The sequence below is a fragment of the Oratosquilla oratoria genome, chromosome 5, assembly GCF_046742065.1.
Source record: "Oratosquilla oratoria isolate Oo_2021 chromosome 5, ASM4674206v1, whole genome shotgun sequence".
In the NCBI taxonomy this organism is placed as follows: domain Eukaryota; kingdom Metazoa; phylum Arthropoda; class Malacostraca; order Stomatopoda; family Squillidae; genus Oratosquilla; species Oratosquilla oratoria.
In genome coordinates, this window is record NC_134781.1 from 88,304,396 (window position 1) to 88,326,694 (window position 22,299).

At 42.5% G+C, this 22,299-nt stretch overlaps 2 protein-coding genes across 3 annotated transcripts; one reads left to right on the forward strand and one right to left on the reverse strand.

The window, feature by feature from the left end:
- Positions 1-765: 765 nt before the first annotated feature.
- Positions 766-8,692, reverse strand: LOC143025861 (zinc finger BED domain-containing protein 5-like). The gene is made up of 4 exons (XM_076185874.1): positions 8,522-8,692; positions 7,564-7,727; positions 3,075-3,395; positions 766-2,319 (listed from the first exon to the last, which is right to left on the reverse strand). Exons 1-4 carry the CDS (start codon positions 8,690-8,692, stop codon positions 1,005-1,007), a joined length of 1,971 nt encoding a protein of 656 aa, XP_076041989.1. The 3' UTR covers positions 766-1,004.
- Positions 3,908-21,377, forward strand: LOC143025654 (apolipoprotein D-like). Of its 2 annotated transcripts, none has more exons than XM_076185650.1 (7): positions 3,908-4,903; positions 11,429-11,594; positions 15,751-15,875; positions 16,719-16,810; positions 19,419-19,526; positions 20,969-21,162; positions 21,265-21,377. In XM_076185650.1, exons 2-6 carry the CDS (start codon positions 11,430-11,432, stop codon positions 21,100-21,102), a joined length of 624 nt encoding a protein of 207 aa, XP_076041765.1. In that variant the 5' UTR covers positions 3,908-4,903; position 11,429; the 3' UTR covers positions 21,103-21,162; positions 21,265-21,377. The 2 variants fall into 2 exon arrangements, with proteins under 2 accessions (XP_076041765.1, XP_076041764.1); XM_076185649.1 differs by lacking the exon at positions 3,908-4,903 and adding an exon at positions 5,313-5,833.
- The last annotated feature ends 922 nt before the right edge of the window (positions 21,378-22,299 follow it).

The following is a 22,299-nucleotide window of genomic DNA, read 5'->3' on the forward strand; positions in this document are numbered from 1 at the left end:
TCTTATTTGTTACCAGTTATTCCTGAGTCATATTCTTCGATTTCATCATCATCATATATCGATACATCCTCGCTTTCCAGGTATCATTTCCATGAACATCGTGTTCTTCATGACTCGCTTCACTTTCATTGTCACGTGATGAGTCCATGCTATCAGCGCCGAGACAATGCTTATGTGTCAGCAAGCACATTAAAAACGTGCTGACGTGTCACCAAGCACATTAAGAACGTGCTGGCAAAGGCCATTTCCCACGTACTGTAACTACGTATACAACGTATATATTCTCGTTGGTGTATAAGACGTCCTTTATGTATTCATGTAACGTTTACGTGCATGCAATAAGTTATGTGCAGCAGGGAAATGAAAAGTACAACATCTGTCCCTTTTCTTCAAGTTCCGAACCCAAGCCACCACCAACATTTGTGTATGCTCAAATGTACAGTACTTGCTGACACACAATAACATTTACGTTCTTGAGAAAACGCAACAAAGTCAATATGAATGTATTATTACAAATAATGATAATAATAATAATATTACCAAAAACATCATACAAGAATACAACATAATATTATGTACTATATCGTGATTCATCACTCAACCAGACACTGGTGCAGCCAATATCCATATGAACACCAAAATAACCTCCCGACTACCTATTTACGTCCACAATTATATATCACGTAAGTGTAGCACCATGTCCCTATCTGGTTCAAACATCTCATTACAAGCATCCCTCTTAGCACATTCACTTACATTTATAAGTGCTCGCACGGTTTCTAATTTCAGTGCATTTCTCTCTCTTCGTTTAATCAAATTAAATTTTGAGAAAAGCCGTTCAGCATCAGCATTAGAAGCAGGCAAGGATAAAACTTCTAAGGCAAAATGGCCAAGACATTCATATTTGAGAGCTCCATCATCCTCCCTGTATTCACTGATGTATTTATAGAAGTCCTGAACATTAGTTTGCACATTTCTCATCTCATCTGGGAATTGGTGCCATGCTATGTTACGCCACTGGTCATCAAGAACCTGCCTGTTATAGGTGTTATACGTGGTACCTCATTCATTAAGTCACTTAAGGATGGCATAGCTGTTCTTACGCTGTGGTCCAGGACTTTACGAGGGTGAAGGTAAGAGGCAAGTGTCCACAACCTATTGCTCATGTCAAATCGTTTCTTTATTTGTTGGCAAGCTTCGATTAAAAAGGTCCTGCATCTAGTCTTTATGTTCACAATCATGCCATCTCGCTGATATTCGTGTGTCTGAAACAAGCAATGCAGCTCTGCACCAAGGTAAACTTGATCAACTGGTTTGTGAATACGCTGATCAGAGGGGTCAATATCACCAAGAGGGACCTTTGCTATTATGTGTGAAAAACAGAAGCAGTCTAACATCAGTCTGTATAGGTTGCATATTTTGTCATGTAGAAGATGAATGGTTGGCTGACGTGACTGAAATAATACGTTGACACTGTTGATATGTGGCAAAATATAATTTAAAAAGGTTAGGTATGAAAAAACTGAAGGGTCCTGAAGGGATTCATGTATGTTTTCCACAGAGGTTAACCTCTCCTCAAGCATTATGTTGGTGAAATATAGTTTGAGAGGCTGCCACTGCTCAATAATCCTGGCTACTGCATTGTGCAATGATAGCCATCTAGTGGCACAAGGATGGAGAAGTTTATGGGGCTTTACGTTGCAAAACAGTTGGTACTCTTTGAATTCATATTTCCTTTTGGCACTATGAGCAAAAAAATTGTACACATTCCTGACAAGATCTTCACATGAGCGAGGGAGTGTTTTGGCCGCTTCACTAGAGCAAAGGTGAATACTATGAGCTACGCATCTTAAAATAGCTATTCCAGGGATATCTTGTCTGAGTCTACTTGTTACGCTGTTATAACTACCCATCATATTGGATGCACCATCAGCTGCAAAGCCTATAAGGTTGGTTAAGGGTATACCGTATGTGTTCAAGCAATGGATAATCTTATGGTATAGAGCCTCCCCAGATGAGCCACCCTCTCTGCCACCATAAACATTTAAAATGTCAAGCATTGCAGTCTTTATTACATTCCTCCCTTTATCAAAATATTTCACAATGACTGCACATGCCTTCTCGACAGAGCAGTCCGTTGTTTCATCAATGATGACACTAAATTTACAGTCCCTTAATTTGGAGGCCAACCTGTTGCCAACATAGTCTCCCAGATCCTGTAGAAGAGCTGTGCACTTCTTGCGCTTGAGCGCTAGAGCTGCTGCAATCGCAGAATCTGGGAACATCCTTTTTTGCAGGGTAATCATGTCATCACACAAGCTGGAAAATAGCACATAAAACATCGTTCTGTATTATGTAAAAAAGGAAACATGTAGAACAGAGGCGTAGCTAGGGATTTGGGGACATGGGGTGCTTGGCTTCTTTGGAGGCCCAAACATCTTGACATTCAGTATCATGAATTACATGGGGAAAACAGTTATCATACAACAGTTTTGCAGTCACAATATAATATATTTAAATTCCCGAATTGAAAAACTATGAAAATAACGTTTGGGGATGCAGCAACAGCATTAAAAGCAAAAGATCAAGGCATAAAGCTATTTCAAATGAGCATTCCAGGATATCAGATACAACAGGAAAAATGTATAGTATCCACGTTTGTTACAGGTGCTATGCTCTAGAACACCATAATACCAACTCATGTCATCACCAGAAACAGTTTAGAGTCTGCTCACAATGTGGTGAAACAACACACACTTGGCGGGAATGTAACAGCTCAACCTTAAAATGCATCAACTGTCAAGGGGAGTATAAAACAATGTCCAAGAGGAAAGACATCATCAAAGACGAAAGAGGAAAAGCAAATAACAATAAATCATACGCCCGGAGGACTGTCATATTTGGAACCCTCCCTCCCCCCCTCTTAGCTACGCCACTGATGTAGGATATACATGCTAGCAGCACTCTACAGCGTATGCCACGTTCGCCTTTTTCGGCGTTTGGTGGACTTCATTTCAATACTTCATGCAGGAACTATTGCAGTAATATCATTATAACAACACAACATAAATTACCTAAATGGTAAGTTATGCTTGGCGATGAAAACCAGAAACAGCACAGTAGCATATGCCACCGCATCTGGTAGTTCCCGAGCCTGTTCCCGATCCTCGTTGCTGGCACTGGCACCTTGCTCAGGATCCCTCCGTCCCTCAGGTAGGCGCCTGGTCATGAGGGAGACATGCTGTTTCGACAGCCGATGGCGTTTGAGAGACGTGATTTCAGCACTGAGCTGCTTGTGGCATACATGACAGTATGCCTTGGCAGAACAACCAGCCACTCTTCCCAACCACTCCTTAAACTGGTCATCGGCGAAAGTTTGGTCGAGGAGGCATGATCTACGAAAACATTTTTCCATTAAATTAAGCATAGGCTATAGGATGCCGAAAGTATAAACATTGCTTAAATTATTAGCATATATATGTCAGCACTGATCTACTTTTGAGTCCCCTGTAACTGTCAAACACATTACGTTTTCTTTGGAAATAACCTGGCTACGTTTAAGCCATAACTTTGACAAGAACACATAATCAGGTATGATGTCAAAAGTTACATTTATATATACCTCCCATGCAGAATCATAAGGTTGATATTGACTTACCAAAGTCAGGAAGGACAGGGGTGTTTGCCAGCTGATGCCTTAAGACGTACTGGATTCTGGATTCTGGATTCCAAGAAAAGACCACCTCGCTTGCGCGGGATCGGGTTTTGTGGGAGGGGAAGAATGTCTGTTAGAAAATGAAAAGATAGTAGTGTATAAAAGAGGGCTATTGCCACCGGGCGAATTGCGAGCGATTAGGGGCTAGTTTGTTGTCGTGGCTTTAGGAGAACTGGGCTAGGAACTTGGACGGTGGCGCCAAACTGTGAGAATTCAAGGCCAGACGGAAACATTTCCACTCGGTAGCTGGTCAGAGATGTACACGTCAGCGTTATTTATGCTGTTTCATCGACATTTCTTTCCTTGTATGTCACTTATTATGAAAGGAGAAATGATAAACAATATATTTAGCTAGTCATTTATTTGGGAAACGCAGGCACTTTAACAATAATGTCAAAGATAGAGGGATACGGAAATATTTCCGATTTGTGACGTCACGGTTTCCCGCCAGATTCATCCGTTTAGCAGACGAATTTCCGCCCGGGAGCAGCACTGCCTCTGATCAGCAAGGCCAAACACGTGTCACCCATGGCTGTCCTTGCATCAACATGACTGAAATTTGAAACACTAGCACGCCTAAGAACAGGACAATCCCTCCTCACACATACCCACCTCGTAACAGGAAATGATCCTTCCACCTGCCACTGCGAAGCATCCCTCACAATACTGCGCACTACTAGCTTCTCTTGATTTATATAACACTCCTTAACTACCTACTCTTCCATCCATCTACCTCAATGAAAAAAATGGTACTACATGAAATCCTGGACGACAAAACATTCATTGCACAAAGATAAATACACCAACACTAATAGTAACTTATCAGCCACAACTTCCAACCTTCCCCCACAACCTGATAAAAAGGACACCTAATCCAAATTATAAGCACCTTTAACCAACAGGACCAAAACATGAAATATAATGTGCAACGGCAGTTTGAGATAGTCCACAAGGATAGAAAGACCAGTAATCCTCTCGGATGTCTCTCCAGTAAGCCTCCATATGACCAACGACGGGCGCCTTCAAATGGTGGTCCTGCAAGACGGACGTCAGATATAATCGTCTCCCTGCTGTCTACCATCCCCATCAACACAGTTACTTTCACTAAGAGGTGCAGCCCTGAGAGGATGACATTCGGTCCTCGGGGCAGGCCATCTGGCGTTTTCTGAACAAAAATGATAAACGGAGGTAAGAGTATGGATTTTTTTTTTCACCTTGAAGCCCTTAGGTCCTGTTTATATTAGCGGTTTCATCCTCCGCGGTTCAATTATAATGTATGCTAATGGAGGCGTTCACACATAACCACACATTTTTTTCATTGACTATAAGGTATCGCCGCGGTTCAAACCGCTAGCGTGAACAGGGATTAAGATGCACCCGAAACCACCTTTGCCCTATGTGCCTGTGCCTGGACATCCAGTGCAAGTGGTGGTCATGGTTGGCTATTAAGGATTGACATACGGTCTACGTAATTCCGAGGCGAGCTGGAAGTTCAGTGCACAACAAAGATGAAAAATAAAGAAACATGAAACTATTTGTTCGTTTACCTTATTCGTTGTAATACATATGCCTGGTAAGTGTATCTCCTATCCAGTATGCGGCCTCGTTAAGGGCCAAAAGGTCTCTCAGAAGGCTCCTCTGTAGAGTACGCTGGGGTGAATGAGTATGGAGAATTAAATAATCGCGTTTCCTCCTCTTCCAGACTTGCATAACAACGGTTTGGCCTCCAATGTCGTCCCTTTATCCAAACGCGTCACTAGTGGTCGGAAAGCGAACTCATCCAAGGACATCAAGCAATGCAAGCGATCCCCCTCTCTTCCACCCCAACTCTAGAAAATAATAAATCTTTGAAAGGATAAGTAAATAGAAAAATAAAATGATGAGAAATAAAAACAAAATCGGTTGTCGATGTCACACTTCGGGAGTTCTTACACAACCGTGCCGAGTTCCAGAACCTCACGTTGTCGGACAGCCTTTCCCTCATCCCCCAGTGTCGTTCTCTACCTCTTCCTGATAGGTCGCCCCCTCTTCGCCTCCTCACAGTTTTCGGGGCTTCACTGACAAAGCTCACAGTTTTACGCCAGTCATCTTACCTACGTCGTCCGTCGTATTCACAAGGTCAGTTACGTTGGTCAGGAGGTGACAAAGTCTGGCTGAAACGGGTTTGGTTAACCGACGGCGATTGGTCGTCAGCGAGAGCCGTTGAGGAGTCGTTTCGGGACCTTTGTATTTACGAGGACAGAACGAATCCGAACGCGTTCTACTCACGACGACTGTGTGTTTATAATTAGTATTACAATTATTATCATTGTTATTGCTATTATTATTATTATTATTACTATTATTATTGTTATTATCATTATTACCATTATGGTCAACGCCAGACAATTTATCTTTTAACGTCACGGAGGCGCAGACGTTGGATGCGTCTCGTAGTGCCTTGGACTTTGAACTACGTTGATTATGGGGTTGATTCCAACGGCTTCCGGTGACTGCAACTCGCCCCGGCAACTTAAACACGTGGGGGGGGGGGGCGGTGACAGTTTCAGCCGTATTGAAGAACCCCCTAGCGCAGGTGCTCTTCAATATGTATAATTTCATGGGAAAAGGTCCTTGTGTGATAAGGAAGCAAAATAATTCGGACCGACACTGCTCCGTCGCGAGATGAATAACCAAAATTCTTTCGTTACTGACTGAAAAGGAGCCTCTGGGATTTCGTGGCAAATGTGGGATTCGAACCCGCGCTGCCAAAAAGACTGTCGGCCAGGTTAACTACAGTGTATTTTGTCCAATAAAGCCTCCTTCAGGGTAAATGATGTGATATGTCACCGGTTCATGACGGAAACTCGCCGGAGCGGGGGGGGGGGGGGGCGCGGATCACGAGAGGGAAGGTGTTTTTAGATAACACCAAATCAAAGAAAATAAAATGCGAAAATGACTTAAAAGTGTTAGTGAGTCCGGACCTTAAATCCAGGAAATAGTGTATTAGTGCCAGGAATAGAGCTAACAGGGTATTAGGATTTAGTGCTAGTGCAATTACAAAGAAGAGTGCAGATATAGTTATTAAAATCTATCTGGCGATAGTTAGACCCATCCTTGATTACGCGGTACATTTTTAGTCTTCGTCCTATAGGATGGATGTTTATAAACTAGAATCAGTACAGCAGAGAATGACCAAAATACTACAAGGGCTTAGATATTTACCATACCAAGGCAGACTTAGGCACCTGAACTTACACAATGGAAAGATAGTGGGCTTTAACAAGGGTGATACAGGCAAGGTCATCATATTAAGACAGCAGGGTAGGACTCGTAGTAATGGTTTTAAATTGGACAAATTTAGGTTAAAGAGGGAAATAGGGAAGAACTAGTTTACCATTAAGGTGGTTAACGAATGGAATAGACTTAGTAGTCGTGTAGTGAGAGATGAAACTATTATTCTAATAGAAGATCTGATAAATGTATGGATAGGGATGACAGGCGGTAAGGGACATGGAACTGCCTAGTGTAGGGTTTATGATCCTTTGCAGTCTCCTCCACTCTTATGTTCTTATGCTAAGCCCCTACACAGTCAATCGGAAATATACGTTTCATGGTTTCTTGATTCTTCCAATCGTTTTCGTTCTTGGATCCTCTTGTTTAGTCACTCTACAGTCAACCGATTTTTATGGTTTTCTTGTCTATCTAGCCATTACAATGGATCGCTGGCAGCATGACGTGGGAGGTTCTGGGTGTTCGATCACAAGGTCAAAGTGACTTCGGGGGACAGTTGCAAGGTCTGTTACTCAACAGGATGAGCTTCATGGTTCCATAGATATCGTAATCATCGTGGCTACACCAAGTTTCACTTATCCCTACGAGGGAGGGTTTCTCCCAAAGGCTGAATAAAATCGTCTGGCGGCAGTGACGGGGTTACGAGGATCTCGAGGACATCTGTCTGGATGAAGTAGTCACACAACAGCTGAGAGTACCGGAGGACCCTGGACGGACCGAGATCGTAGAAGGTGCCGGACTTTCCGGAGACGAAGTCGAGTGTTCGGAAGGTCGTTTTCGTGGTGTTCCACAAAGATGGCACCGCCCTAACCCCCTTCCGTGCCAGGTGCCACTTTTCCACCGCTCAGGGCTTCCGTCGAACTGTCTCGTTCGTTTTCCGTGGACCCCCTCGGCAGACAGAAAGTTACACTTGGATGTACTTTTTCCCCATCGTGGGACGGGCCCTCTTCACTCTGCGCTGGTGCCCTAATCGCAAGCGTCCTGCTCTCGCATTCGCTTAGTTGTGGGTTCGAATCCCGCACTCCTCTCCCATTCCCAGGAGTGACTGTTACCTGCCCCAACAGTCCAAGCGCATAACAGGGCAAAGGTGACGGCTTCGGCCGCAGCTACTCAGCGCCTTCTGGCGTGTAAGGTCCTCATCTTCGTCTTCGTGGTACCTTTTCACCCCACTACCAACCGCCTTGGACGAAGTGACCTTCTTTGACCCCGGCGCGCCGAGTGTCACGGGCAGTCCATGCACGCGGGGCAAAGGTGGTGGTTAGGGTCACTTCTAAGCGCCATCTGGGGTGAGGCTCTTGTCACCTCGCACGAGTTCGAGAGATGCGTCGCACTTGGGGAACTGACCACAGGCGGAGACGAAAAACACACACACACACACACACACACACACACACACACACACACACACACGCATGCACGCACACACACACACGCACGCGCGCGCCCTCGAGGTAAATTGTGATTTGGTCAAATTCTATGGCTCCTTGGGATTTTCCGTTTTCCTCTTGGCGGTTTGCTTCGATCTGGCTGTACGAAAACCACGAGGTCTCTTGCGGGTTTGACCTGCGGGCCACTTAGGCCAAAGATGCGGCCTGCGGGCAGAGGCCGGAAACGCCAAAATCCTCCAGCTCCTGCTGGGCCCCACGCACCCGACCTTGGGTCCTCGACAACATCCCCCCTCTTTCGCTTTTTCCCCAACGTCATCAGGTTTCCGAGAAGGGGAGAGGCCTCTTTAACCCCTCCCATCCCCCTCCCCACCAACTGACCGCCAACATTACGGAACACGCCATTTCGCTGTATTCAACAGTACTTTCACATATTGAGAAACTCGTTACCATACAAACGCATGACCATGCACGAGCGCGCGACCGCACACCGAAAGGGGGTGGCTGAATCAATGCGCACCCACTCTACACCATCTCAGCCAGTGTTTGTTTCCTCTCCCAGTGGATTTGCGAGGACATCAGTCAACAGCTCCGGCATCTTTGTTGACAAAGGCATCGCCCAGTCCATACCACATCATCACAGTAGGTCCTAAGTAAGCACAGAGCCGGGCAAATGCGTAGTTTCTCTTCTTCTTGGAACAACTGCAATGTTCTGCTGTGGATTAGACAATGCAAAATAACCACAGAAGAGAAACTTGTAACTGTCTACAAGTTTCTCTTCTCCTGTGGTTATTTTGCATTTTCGTATCACGGTGATGTGACTGCTTGCACACACACACACACACACACACACACACACACACACACACACACACATATATATATATATATATATGTATATATATATATATATATATCAGTCACGGAGTCAAAGTCGGGGTATCTGTGTGTTTATAAACACACTGCATACGAGCATATATTTTGTTCATGTCGCCTTTACCTTGTATGCATACTTTCACCTCAATTTTCTTTGTTAGTAGACTGCTGTCTTTAGTATTCTTAAAAACGTGGGTCAAGACGGCTGCAAAGCAAGAACACGGCTCCTTATATGGTCTGATGGTAAGATTTTGTGTATATTTTTTCCATGTGATGGTGTACGTTATTTCATATTCACACGTATTTCATCTCCTTTCGCAGTTTGAGGTTCCTTTTGTAGAATTCAAAGGATTACAAAGGCGGAGCATGCCGACAGGAGACCTTTTGGTCCAGAACTAGGTCGGATGCAAAAAAAATATATAATGATGATAATTAAAAAATTATATACAAAAAACAACTAACAAATAAATAAATAAATAAAAAATAAAATGATATAAATAATAATAAATAAAATAAAATAAATGCATCTAGAAACTGGCGGCAGTTTTTGGTTGGGCCCACTGATCTCTTCGTCAAGATCCTAGCCCAGATCCGGACACTAAATGCCAGTCTATAGGGTTGCACCCAAAGTGGGAAAATGGTGATTCGGTCTCTCGGAAGTGTGAAGGTGGAGGACGGGTCTCCACGTCTTTAGAGTGTAATGGCGCTGGTCACTATATGGCAACTCCAGCCACTGATGTTGCCATTAACATCTTCAATACGAGTCAAATTCTCGTGCCTAGCATCGGCTGCCATATGTACGATGCACCAAAATACTCGCATTATGAAACATAAAGTCTCTGTTGTATTACTCGTTCTCTTTTACTCTGAGTGATAATAAACAGAAAACGTGATCAAACCAGTTCACAGAATCCGGGGGTAACTCATGTACAACTACACACACACACACATTTCGATCACTAACTGTAATCCTCTTCAGCAGAATGAGTACATAGTAGAAGACATTTACATATATACAAAAATGTGAGGTGTATATGTCTTCCACTATGTACTCATTCTGCTGAAGAGGATCACAGTTAGTGATCGAAATATACAGAACTTTCGACATTAGTGTCTTTTTTCCGACGGTGGGATAAAAAGTTTAATTTACTAATGTGCTTCGACATTACTGTGATATATATATATATATATATATATATATATATATATATATATATATGTATATATATATATGTATATATGTATATATGTATATATATATATATATATATATATATATATGTGTGTATATATATATATATGTGTATATATATGTATATATATGTATATATATGTATATATATATATATATATGTGTATATATATGTGTATATATGTATATATATATGTATATATATATGTGTATATATATATATGTGCATATATATGTGTATATATATATGTATATGTATATATATATATGTATATGTATATATGTATATGTATATATATATATATGTATATATGTATATGTATATATGTATATGTAAATATATATATATATATATATATATATATATATATATATATATAGATATATATATATATAGTCAAGATACCGACGTCGGCGTCATCGTGTACGCACTCGTGCCTCCTAACATCTACGTAGGCGTTATCGTACCGACTATAACTCTACTATTTCCATTATCTCGTGACCCACAAGGCGTTGCGTACCGTGTTGTCACGTACTAAACCAAAACATTCAGCATATACCAGAAGCTGTCCACTACCCCGAGTATGTTAACATGGAATATTCTAAATGTATATTGATTTTTCATTAAATGGTAGGTGATATGAGTAAGTGTTATACATGTAAAGAAGAGAAGAGACTTGTTATACGATGTGGCATCTCAGGTCAGGCAACGTTGCCCCGGCTCCCGACCTAGGGATTTCCGTGGGGTTGGGGGGTGGGGTTACTTACATAGAGAAGCTGAGTGCGGGTCCTCAGGCCGCTTGCAGTCTCTTTAATTATACCGGTCATACATGCAAATATAAAGAAAACGGTGTCTCCCCCTTTTTCTTTGGAGATGGTTTAGACGTGGCAGCGCTGCTGGTTTTGCCGGCCACACGCTATGGGTCACCAGATAATGGAAGAAGTATATTTCACTCCATTGGAATCTTAACTATTATACTTTTGCAGGATGATGTCAACTTCAGGAATTGCTTACTTTGTTCTGCCAGTTCTCCTGTTGGCGGCGTCGGCGATGTCCCAGGGGCCGCCTCCAGGGATTTTCTCGACGCCAGGATTCCTGCAACCTGGGTTCTGCAGCATCCAATGGCCCGTTATGGACTTCGATGTTGAAAAGGTCAGTCAGAGTTCCGTCTGCTGTAGTTACGCGGATGATGTAATCAGTAACAACTCATGGGTGAATTTTCTGAAAAAAGGACGAAGGTAAAATATAAAAGGGTAAAGAAATAGTAGTAAGAGAATTAAGAAAATTAACTACACTAAGGAAATTTAATAATGACGTGTACATAATTCGGGAGAGGAAAGAAAAAAGAAAATGGGATTCAAACTGATGGGCGCTGAAATATTTAAATAAACGTGGTGGGGAATCAACACTACCGCATGGGAGCGAATTATGTACGCTGAAGATAACACACTGAGATAAAGCAAAAACTGTGGGAATGGGATTTGTGACGTGTGTGGTACAAAGGGAACCAGATAAAGAAAACTACGAAAATGCAGAAAGAATGCGGGCATGGAGAATTTGAAAAGATGTCTGTCGAAAAGAAAGTAAAACTGAAAGATTGGAGGGGAAATGAATAGAACATGAGGAGGCGTTCATGAGTAGAAAGTGGAGGGAAAAATGTTGGCGCAAAGAAAAAAAAAAGAGGGAAATGACGGAAAGAATACAAAGGAGACGAGAGAACGGGCGGGAATAGAAGAGTAGATGAGGGGGATACCAAACCAACGTAACATCAATGCAAAGATAGACTCCACAGTTGAATGGAATCTTGAGATCAATTCGGTCAGACCACCCGCACTCACTGGATAGGTGTTTGTGGGATGCGAAAACTACTGTCATTACAAACGCGTTTCACAAGTTCATTATTTGTTGCAGCTCGGGAGGGAGGGAAGGAGAAGGAGATATGTGTGTTTGTGTGTGTGTGTGGGGTTAGTGTTGATTATATTTGCAAAGAAAACGGGAAGGGGAATTGAAGACTTTTTGGTAGAGGTAACCAGAAAGACTAATTTTTCCTTCCCGTCAGAAGTATAAAGTGAAATTATAAGATGAAGTTTGGGAGGAAGTCTGAAAAGAAGGGAATTTTAGTAGAAGAAAAATAAGAGTTGGTGTTTGTGGGTGTCGCTGTGGTATTGCTCATGTGATGTGTGATTCACCATGGTCTTGGGCAACGTGTTGGACTCGTAATCGACAGCTATTGGCGTTCAGTATGGGAGCTCAGAAGCTCATATATAGTCCAATATATGAGTAATGCTGTGACCACATACATAAAATTCCTTTCCGCTCCAAAAGAAAGAGAATATATATGTATATATATATATATATATATATATATATATATATATATATATATATATATATACATATATATATATATATACACATACATAAGCAAATAAATCGTGTGTGTGTGTGTGTGTGTGTGTGTGTAAGGTCACAGCAATCACCCGGAAGGGTAAAAGTTGTCTATCACGAGTATAACAAGTGATCCAAGGCCATGGTGAATCACTCACACACACACACACAGGAGATCAGTATTTTTAAAGCACCTGATTCCGACATTACTTTGACATGCATTAGTCATCTTCTTCCTTTACATTACTGCCGAATCAGCATCTTGGTCAGTTACACAGAACTCTCTAGTTACAAGATTACATAAAACCCTCCTTCTCCCGTGTGCACAATTCACTGAATACAAATCGTCCGAAGACCTCGATATCCACCAAGACGTACATTCGGTACATAAGTACGTAGATTCCCCTCCCCCGACCGCGCTGTCGCTCAACGGAACGAACTTCCTGCTGAGGAAGTCGAATGAAACATAGTTCGAGGCTCTGATTCGGTCAAGAGGAACACAGGAGAAATATGGCGTCACCACTTTCAATCATTTATCTACTTTTTTATTTATTTATTCATTTATTATTTATTTCACTATCATCCGGCATCGTCATGGACCAAATGGTCTCGGGATCGCACCATGTCGTGTAATTGTGGGATCAACTGACTGGGAGGGGATGGGGGTGGGAGCGGGAGTTGACACGGGAGAGGGAACAGCAAAATGCTTCCTGCTTCCTTTTCTTAGACATTCACTCGTACTTCTTCTAACCCAATGGCTCCCAGACTTCCTCAGCTTGTTACCCCAATTTACCATGCCACATTTAACATGTTACCCCTTCCACAAAATGCTGTCAACATATGGCTAAATCAAAACACTAGAGACATTTTCATTTACCTATTGTATTTGAACATTGTGCATATCTAATGACTATTGTCAAAAATATCGAGGACATCACTGGGATGGATGGAGTTGCATAATTGAAGAAGCGAGTTGAGGAATTCTTGGCTTCGTGGTTGAAAGAGCCAGTCTGGCAACGTTTGCACACTTGGATACATATTTCTTCTTTTGTAATACTGTACGTTAGTTTTTGATGCTTACTGTTTTTCGGTTTAACCTTACTACTTAATTAGAATAGGTTTATAACTTTACATTCTAATACGAAGTTAACATTAATCCTAACGCCAGGTACTGCAATGTTTTCTTGATTTTCAAAATTCTTAACTTTTTTTTTGTGTTATCTCCCTATTACCCCCGACAAGTGGTTAAATTACCCCTAAGGGGTAATTTAACCCCCACTATGGGAACCACCATTCTAACCTCCTTCCTTAAGCTCCAGCCTAATTCCTTCCGTAATAGACGGCACTTTACCTTTCAATTTGGCTGTCGCCATTCGATTTTTATTCATATCCACGACAACTCGATCAAAGTTTCTAGTTTGTTCCGGTTTGTAGCTCATTTTCTTTTCATTCTCAATGCCGTCAGGTCATTTCATTTGTTTTCGTTTGGCCCGTCTCTTCTGAAAGGATTAAAGATAAGTTCAGAGGTTTAGAATATGTATGAATTCGTTAGTCGAATAGGTGGTGAAATAATTCTTGTCTATCTCAATCTCTCTCTCGCTCTCTCTATATGTATATATATGTATATATATATATAAATATATATGTGTGTGTGTGTGTGTGTCTGTGTGTGTGTGTGTGTGTGTGGTGTATAGAACTGAAATATCAAAATGTCATGATCATCTAAACTCATAAATGCTAGCTTGTCAAATTACATCGTGCTCTTGTGGTAAACAAAAAATATTGCATATTCATAAACATGCCGTGATTTCAAATCTTGTCCCAAGACACAACCAAGGTCACACCATTGGAATTACCAGCGAATCCGTGGAGGAGAAAGGATTAAGGATGTTACCGCTTCTTCGTGCTACTTTTTCTCAAAATACTTCATCATCTATTTTCGCTCAGGACAGAAATGGGGGCAAAGTTTACAAAGTCAGTGAGCACAAATTTGCAAAACGGAATCCCCATGTGCTATGGTTAGGCCTAATTCTTAAGTGGCTTTACGAACGCGATCCCCAAATCCCATCGAAATTGTTTCTGAGCGTGAAGGAATGACGAATTATTTTGGTACGCAGTTAGCAGTTAACGAGTAGCTGTAGAAGAAAGAAGAAGAAGAAGAAGAAGAAGAAGAAACAACAACAACATCGGTCACCTTCTCGCTCCCTTATACGCAGTTTCAAATAAACAAATTAATTTGGTACGCAGTTAGCAGTAGTAGCTATAGCAGAAAGAAGAAGAAGAAAGCAACATCAGTTACCCTCTCCCTCCTTCATACTGTATGTAGTTTCACATAAACGCGCAGTAACTAGCCTTGAGTTAGAGTAATAGCTGTCTATCACGAGTCCGCGTGATCCAAGACCACGGTGAATCACAAAAAAGTGGGTGGGGGCCTTAAACAAGTGTGAGATACCTAAACACTTGAAGACTTTGAGTCCGGAGACCACTGCCGGATGCTGTAGGGCAACGGATTTCTAACCTAAGAAACTTGAGGCACGAATTCATTTCCTGAACTTTACGATCTCTATAGTGACATTGGCGCCCTCCGCTGGCCCTCCCTCCCCTTCCTCCAGTTCACCTTTCTACAATTGAAATCACCAAGCATGGTCAAGTCTGATTATTTTCATTTGCCTTTTCTGTCACCTGATTTATGTAATTTTGCAATATATTATCATAAAAAACTTAATTAACCCTCCCTCCCTTCCCCCATGCCCACCTCCTCCAGTACACCTCTCTACAATTGAAATCACCAAGCATGGTCAAATCTAGTTATTCTCATTTACCTTTTCTGTCATCTGATTTATGTGATTAAGTATGTAATATAATAACCTACGAGATTTGACTAACCCTTCCTTTTTCACTTCGCTGACTACACCTGCAGTACGTGGGGCGCTGGTACGAAGTAGAGAGAAATCCGAACGTCTTCGAGTTCGGGCGATGCGGCACGGCCACCTACGACCTCGAACCGGACGGGAGCCTCCGAGTGAACAACACCGAGATCCTCGAGTAGGTTCCCTTTTCTTCTGACGTTTTCCTCTTCAGGTCGGTGACGTAGTCCGCAGGCCGAGTTCGGCCCAAGACCAGGGCGACTTCTGCAAAGGGCGACATCGGGTCGTGGGGCTCTGAGTCCTGTGCAAGAGTAGCTTTTATTGTTGAGTATTTGGTTCACATCACAAACGTTCTACAGTAAAATAGGAAAAAAGAATGTAAACCAATTTGTTAATGCAAAATAACTGAGGTGTTTAATTGCATTTGGTTCACCTCACGGTCGTCCTACAGTAAAAGATATTTTTCCTTTTGTAAGAACTGTCAATGCAACATAAAAGGTATTCAGTTGCATAGGCTATGGTCCCAGACTACAGAACAGTCAACTATTGCACTGTACCAGGGACATTCTTTGCCATCTTGGCATGTGAGAAACATTGAAAGAGAGTGTCTGCCTGAGATATCTCTAGTGGCACTTTCGGTTCTAGTGCCAAGGGAGGTCATCAGTGAATCTGATGTTCATCTTCGTTGAGCGTGGGTGGAGATGTACTAAGTGTCATGAGTCAGGTTTGTAGGCAAGGCATGTGCAAGTTGCAAACATCACCCTAAACACACACCAAAGAACGAATGTAAATCATACATAAACACAAAAAACACACGTTATTGTTTTTCTTGTAGATGCATGGTTTATATTGAAATGACTGACCATGTAAAAGAAAACTATATAGAGAAAGAAGAACGAGAGAGAAAGAGAGGAAGGATGGAAGGAGAGTTCAAGAATCTTCGCACTATAACAGTTTCCCGCACAGAATCTCAATTTCAAGTAGCTGACAACTTCCTTTCCTCTACTCTTTCCTTCATCAGGAGCGGAGCCTCGTCCACGTCCCTGGGAAAGGCAGAGTTCGTTGGAACCTTCAATGAGGCTAAACTTAACGTGGCCTTCGACAACAGCCCTGGTAAGTCGCATCTGAACTTACACTCACTGGAAAGACGTACAGGGCGGGGTGATCGAATAAAGGTATTCAAATGGGTTAAGGGCTTTAACAAAGGTGATCCTGATAAGGTCATCATATTGAGACAACAGGATAGAACTCGCAGTAATGGATTTAATTGGACAAATTTAGATTTAAGAGGTGATTAATGAATGTAGTGCGCGTTGAAACTATTAGCTGTTTTAAGAGGTTTGATAACTTTATGGATAGGGAAGACAGGTGGTCATGGACATGGAACTGCCTAGTGTAGGCCTTATGATCTCTTGCAGTCTCCTTCATTCTTATGTTCTTATCTTCTTGTCTCCTTCCGTATCGAGCGGCACTTGACCTTTGTGGGACTTGGCTCTCCTGAAACCATTTCTTTCAGCACCGTGTCCACCCCAACCTCGTCAGGGAAAGGGTCAACGTTCTCCTAACCATCTTCTCATCTGTGGATTATCCACGAGCTTAAGGGAACGGTTAAATCCATTGTGGTAACCTACTTTGACCTGGTTAACCCTTGAGAATACCCTTGACACCTTTGTGGGTGTTGTTTTGGCTTACGACAACGATTTCATTCAGCAGAGGGCGAGATGCAGGGATGACCCGTCATCCAGGAGGTGCCAAGATAAGAAGGAGGGAAGAGGGTAGAGGGGAGTGGAGTGTGATAGGGATGGAATGGGTGGGAGTGGTTTTTATACCTTTGTTTTTTTTGGCTACCTCCCTTATAAGGGGAAACAAGCCTTTGGTATATGTATGTATGTATAAGAGATAGCCAAGTTCTTTGCTTTGACTATTGCCAGGCGATCTTATTCAGTTAAGAGTTGTTGTTGTTGTTGTTGTCGTTCCCTAGACTGTCTGTCCGAGCAGTCCCATCTCCCCAAGGAAGGCCACAGCCGAAACTGGGTTTTCCCACAAATCCTTTATAGAGTGTATGTTGTGTTGTTTGCGTGCATGATTGTGTATAATGCAGTCTTCCATTATGTGTTGTATGGTATGGGGTGAAGTGTTACATCCTGGGCAGCTGTTCACAACACGGTCGTCCAGCCTCTTCTGGTAGCTTAGAAGTGCTGGGTGGTGACCGCATCGCAGTCTGGCCAAGTGGACTCTGTCCTTTTGTGGGAGAGAGGATTCAGAAGGGTGGATATCAGGGGGTCTGGCATGCAGCAGTGTGTTGTCTTTCAGTGTGTTAATGGAGCGGTGAGTGATATGATTATGAATATGTTTCCGGAGGCTGGTATTTGGTGGTTGTGGAGGAAGAGAAGAGAGTATCTGTGCGTAATAAAGGTCTTTGGGTGTAGTTTTAATGTTTCTTGGTGTGTGTGGGTGTTCTGCTATGTAGTGTAGCGTGTGTGATGTGTTTGTGGTGGCTGCAGCAAGTGTTTGTGTGCCTCTCATGTCGAGGTGGTCCTTGACTTTGAGGACTTTTGTTTCATGGTGTAAATGGTCTGTAGGTGTTGTATTTGTGCAGCCTGTAATTGTTTTTAGGGCTTTGTTTTGTATGATTTGAAGGGTGTTGTGGTGTGTCTCACTGAGATTAGGAGCCCATGCAGGACTCGCATAATTCATCACTGAGCGTATGCATTGTTTGTATATTGTTATATTAGTTTCTTTGTTTTGTCCAAATGTTGTTCCAGTGATTGACTTAAGTGCGTTAAGTCTAGGTGTGCATTTGTTTTTTATGTTTGTGAGGTGTTTGAAAGACATGGATGTATCGTATGTTACACCAAGAATTTTCGGTGTGTTTGTGTGTGGTATTAGAGTGTTGTTGATGTAGAGATGAGGTATGTATTTGTGTTCTTTTGTCCAGTTGGTGAGAAGTGTTGCTGTAGATTTGGTTGGAGCTATTTTGAGTCTGTTTGTGATGAACCATGTGTTGAGTGTGTCAAGGTAAGGCTGGATTATTTCTGTAGCTTTGTCTGTGTTACGATGTGTGCATGTGATTGTTATGTCATCTGCGTAGGAAGAGATTTGTATTTCTGAGGTGTCTGGTGTGGGTAAGTCATGCATGTATAGATTAAATAATGTGGGGGATAGAACTGAGCCCTGTGGTACTCCGTTCTTAATGTTTCTGATGTGCGATGATTGGCCATTATATGACACATGAGCATTCCTGCCTGCCAGATAATTGGCCAGCCATCTTTTGGTGTTATTGTGCATGTCTGTGTTATATATTTTATTTGTTAGGTTGTGGCGGGGGATAACATCAAAAGTGATCCCTGGGTGCTGAGGAACTGAGGAACTTTTTATGTGGCTGACGGCAGACGATTTTAATCATTTGGAAATGGCATGACCTTATACTGAAGGAGGTGATGGGTTGTCTAACAATATTTTCCCTCAAAAAAAAAAAAAAAAAAATCAAATTAACTGTAACCTGATATGTGTTAATTTCATTCAAAGCCGTTGAAGTTATGTTTAGAATAACTGAATATAAAATTTAAAAAACATGAAATTCAAATGAAGACTACAACTGTCGACATGCTTAATCATCGTTAGCTAACATGTAAATGCTGATTCATGCTGGTGATTCGCTCTTCTTTTCCTCCTCCTCCTCCTCCTCCTCCTCCTCGTCCTCGTCGCGTCCTGACGACAGCGCCACCGTCCACGGAGGGGAACTACTTTGTTTTGGCTACCGACTACGCCAACTACGCGGTCGTTTGGTCCTGCACCCCCGTGCCAGCTGAAATGCCCTCCAAGATTGGTGAGCCTTTTGATCACTCGCTGTCATGGAACTGTTCTCCTCGTCTTCCTTGGCTTTATGTTATACCCCCCCCACACACACACACGCACGCACACACACACACACACACACACACACACACACACACACACACATATAGAAGAGACCTGAAAAAGAACAGCTTTCCTCACAGAGTAATAGACAGTTGGAACATGTTAGATGAGAAAGTGGTGTGTGCAAAAACAATACATGAATTTAAAAATAGTTTAGATAAAACGAGATATGAAAACGGGACCTCACGAGCATAGCTCCCCTTCCCGTAAAATACAACTAGGTAAATACACACACACACAACGGTAAAACGAGAGGACACGGAAAAACCTGAAAAAGGACAGTTATAGAAAAAACTTGAAAAGGAACAGCTTCCCACACAGACCGATAAATACATGGAACAAATTAGACAACGAAACAGTATGTGCAAACACTATACAAGATTTTAAGACAAAACCTGATGCGGAGAGATACAAAGACGGGTTACCACGAGCATAGCTCCCTTCCCGTATATTACAACTAGGTAGATACACACACACAAAAAAGAGGACATGAAAAGAAACTCAAAAATTATAGTTATAGGAGAGATCTGAAAAAGAATAGTTTCCCACACAGAGAAGTGGATATTTGGAACAAATTGGATGAGGCAACAGTGTGTACAAAAAATATACAAGAATTTAAGAACAAACTTGATGCTGAAAGATACAAAGACGGTCCCTACGAGCATAGCTCCCTTCTCGTACTGTACAACTAGGTAGATACACACACACACATACACATTAAAGTGCCCTTAGGGCCGAGAAACCGACTTTGATCAGAGGATACCCTGGAGAATTCAGTGGTTCCCAAACTATCTTACCTGATGCTCCCTTTTGGCTTCCAGTAGACCCGCACGCCTCCCCCCCCCCCACTCCCTCATGTGAAATTATTCTTGCTTTTATTTCATAGTATTGTCCAGGAAAACATATTTCTGTTTGTATTAAATTTTGATAATGAAAGCCACTCAAACAAATAATAGTACATTCCAGAGACATTTTTCTAGGTAACTAAAAACGAAACATTTGGTTCAAAGGGAGCGAAAAAAAAAAGTTTGAACATGAGCAAATTGTGGTTGGTATCGGTGACGTGTCCAAAACGTGTAAGGAGAACTAGCTTAATAGAAAACGGGTTGGAGTGACTGCTACAATTATACTTTGCATGTACGTAATGGCAGATATTTGTTCTTTGAATTATTTTATCATTCTAATTAAACAAACATTTTGTGCAGATGACTTCACGCCCCCCTTGTATCCTCCACACGCCTCCCTACGGGGACGCACCCCCCTAGTTTGGGAACCACTGTACTGTACTGTAGATCCTCATAAACTCAAGGGTCTTGCTTGCCCCTCTCCTCCTCCTCCTCCTCCTTCCAGAGCTGCTGTGGATTCTGGGACGGCACCAGGTCCTGGACCCCTACTTCCTCATCGAACTGAAGCACTGGCTGGTCCACCGAGGCGTTGATGTCACCAGGCTCATTCCCGGTCTTCAGGCTCACTGCCCGCCCTAGACGGAGGGACGAAGCGACGGGTCCGCGGATTCTGCCCAGCTTGGACTGCCCCACTGAATGGTTGGTTGGTTGGTGGGATGAATCTGCTCAGTCTGTATTCTTTGACTGATGGGTTGATTGAATGGGTGATTTTGGACTGATTCGTTTGTTTTGTTTTTACAGTTCTGGCGTCGCAGATGCTGGGTCACGTGACGCTGTTTAGAAATAAAGAATAAAAAAATGATTCGATGGAATTGTTTCGTTTAACCAAATCTAAGGAGTGATGGCTGATTGCTGGGGGTTCCCTCTCAACTGAATAAAATTGCCTGGTGACACACAGAATAGCGTTTTACTTATCAGAAATCAATATGAAATATATATATATATATATATATATATAACTTTCCTAAGCTGTTTACTAAAAAAAATCAATAAAAAATGAAATAAAAAATAAGATCAGAATATAATACTTTGTTCATAGTTTTCTCAAGGAAGACGTATATAAATGAAACCTAGTTGGTCTGAATCACCAATGACGTCAATACAAGCCACCGATGACGTTACCAATGACGTAATAGATCCAGGGCTTGGTGTAGGGATGGTTGCCTTCATGCAGGTGAGGACGATGACAAGGGTAATCAGGGAAAGAGAGGGAGGGAAGGATGAGCATCGCGGAGATCTGACAACATTGCACCTCCAAGTCTGACAACACTAATTGGGCGAATGTGAACAATGATTTTGTTTAGGTTGTCTCGAATAAACAATTACCTCGAATAGGTTACCTCGACAAACCCTGATTTGGCACCAATGGCCTCTTTGCTGCCATGGCACCCTTCTCAGATTATGTTCCGTTAACATAAATCATTATTTCGCTCTGAAGATCTTTATTCTGGCTAACTGAATCCAATGGTCTTCGACCTATGGCGTTAGGAGGAGAACGTTAGGGGGGAAGTTGAAGTCGAGGGAACAGAACGACTACGGGAAACGTCTAGCAGACCGCACCAACTCCCAGAAGCTTTCTTAGCAGGTTTACACGATCTCAGGATGGCACTGCATAGCGATAACGGGCAGGGGAAGAAGGACTATGTGCCACTTGGTGCCAGATGGCGATGAGGGAGGACGTCTGGGGGCTTAGGCTCGTTCAAGGACGAAGGAGCCTCGGCAGAATGAGTTCTCTGAGGAGAGAAGAACGACGACAGGTCTGCGGCGTCCATGAAG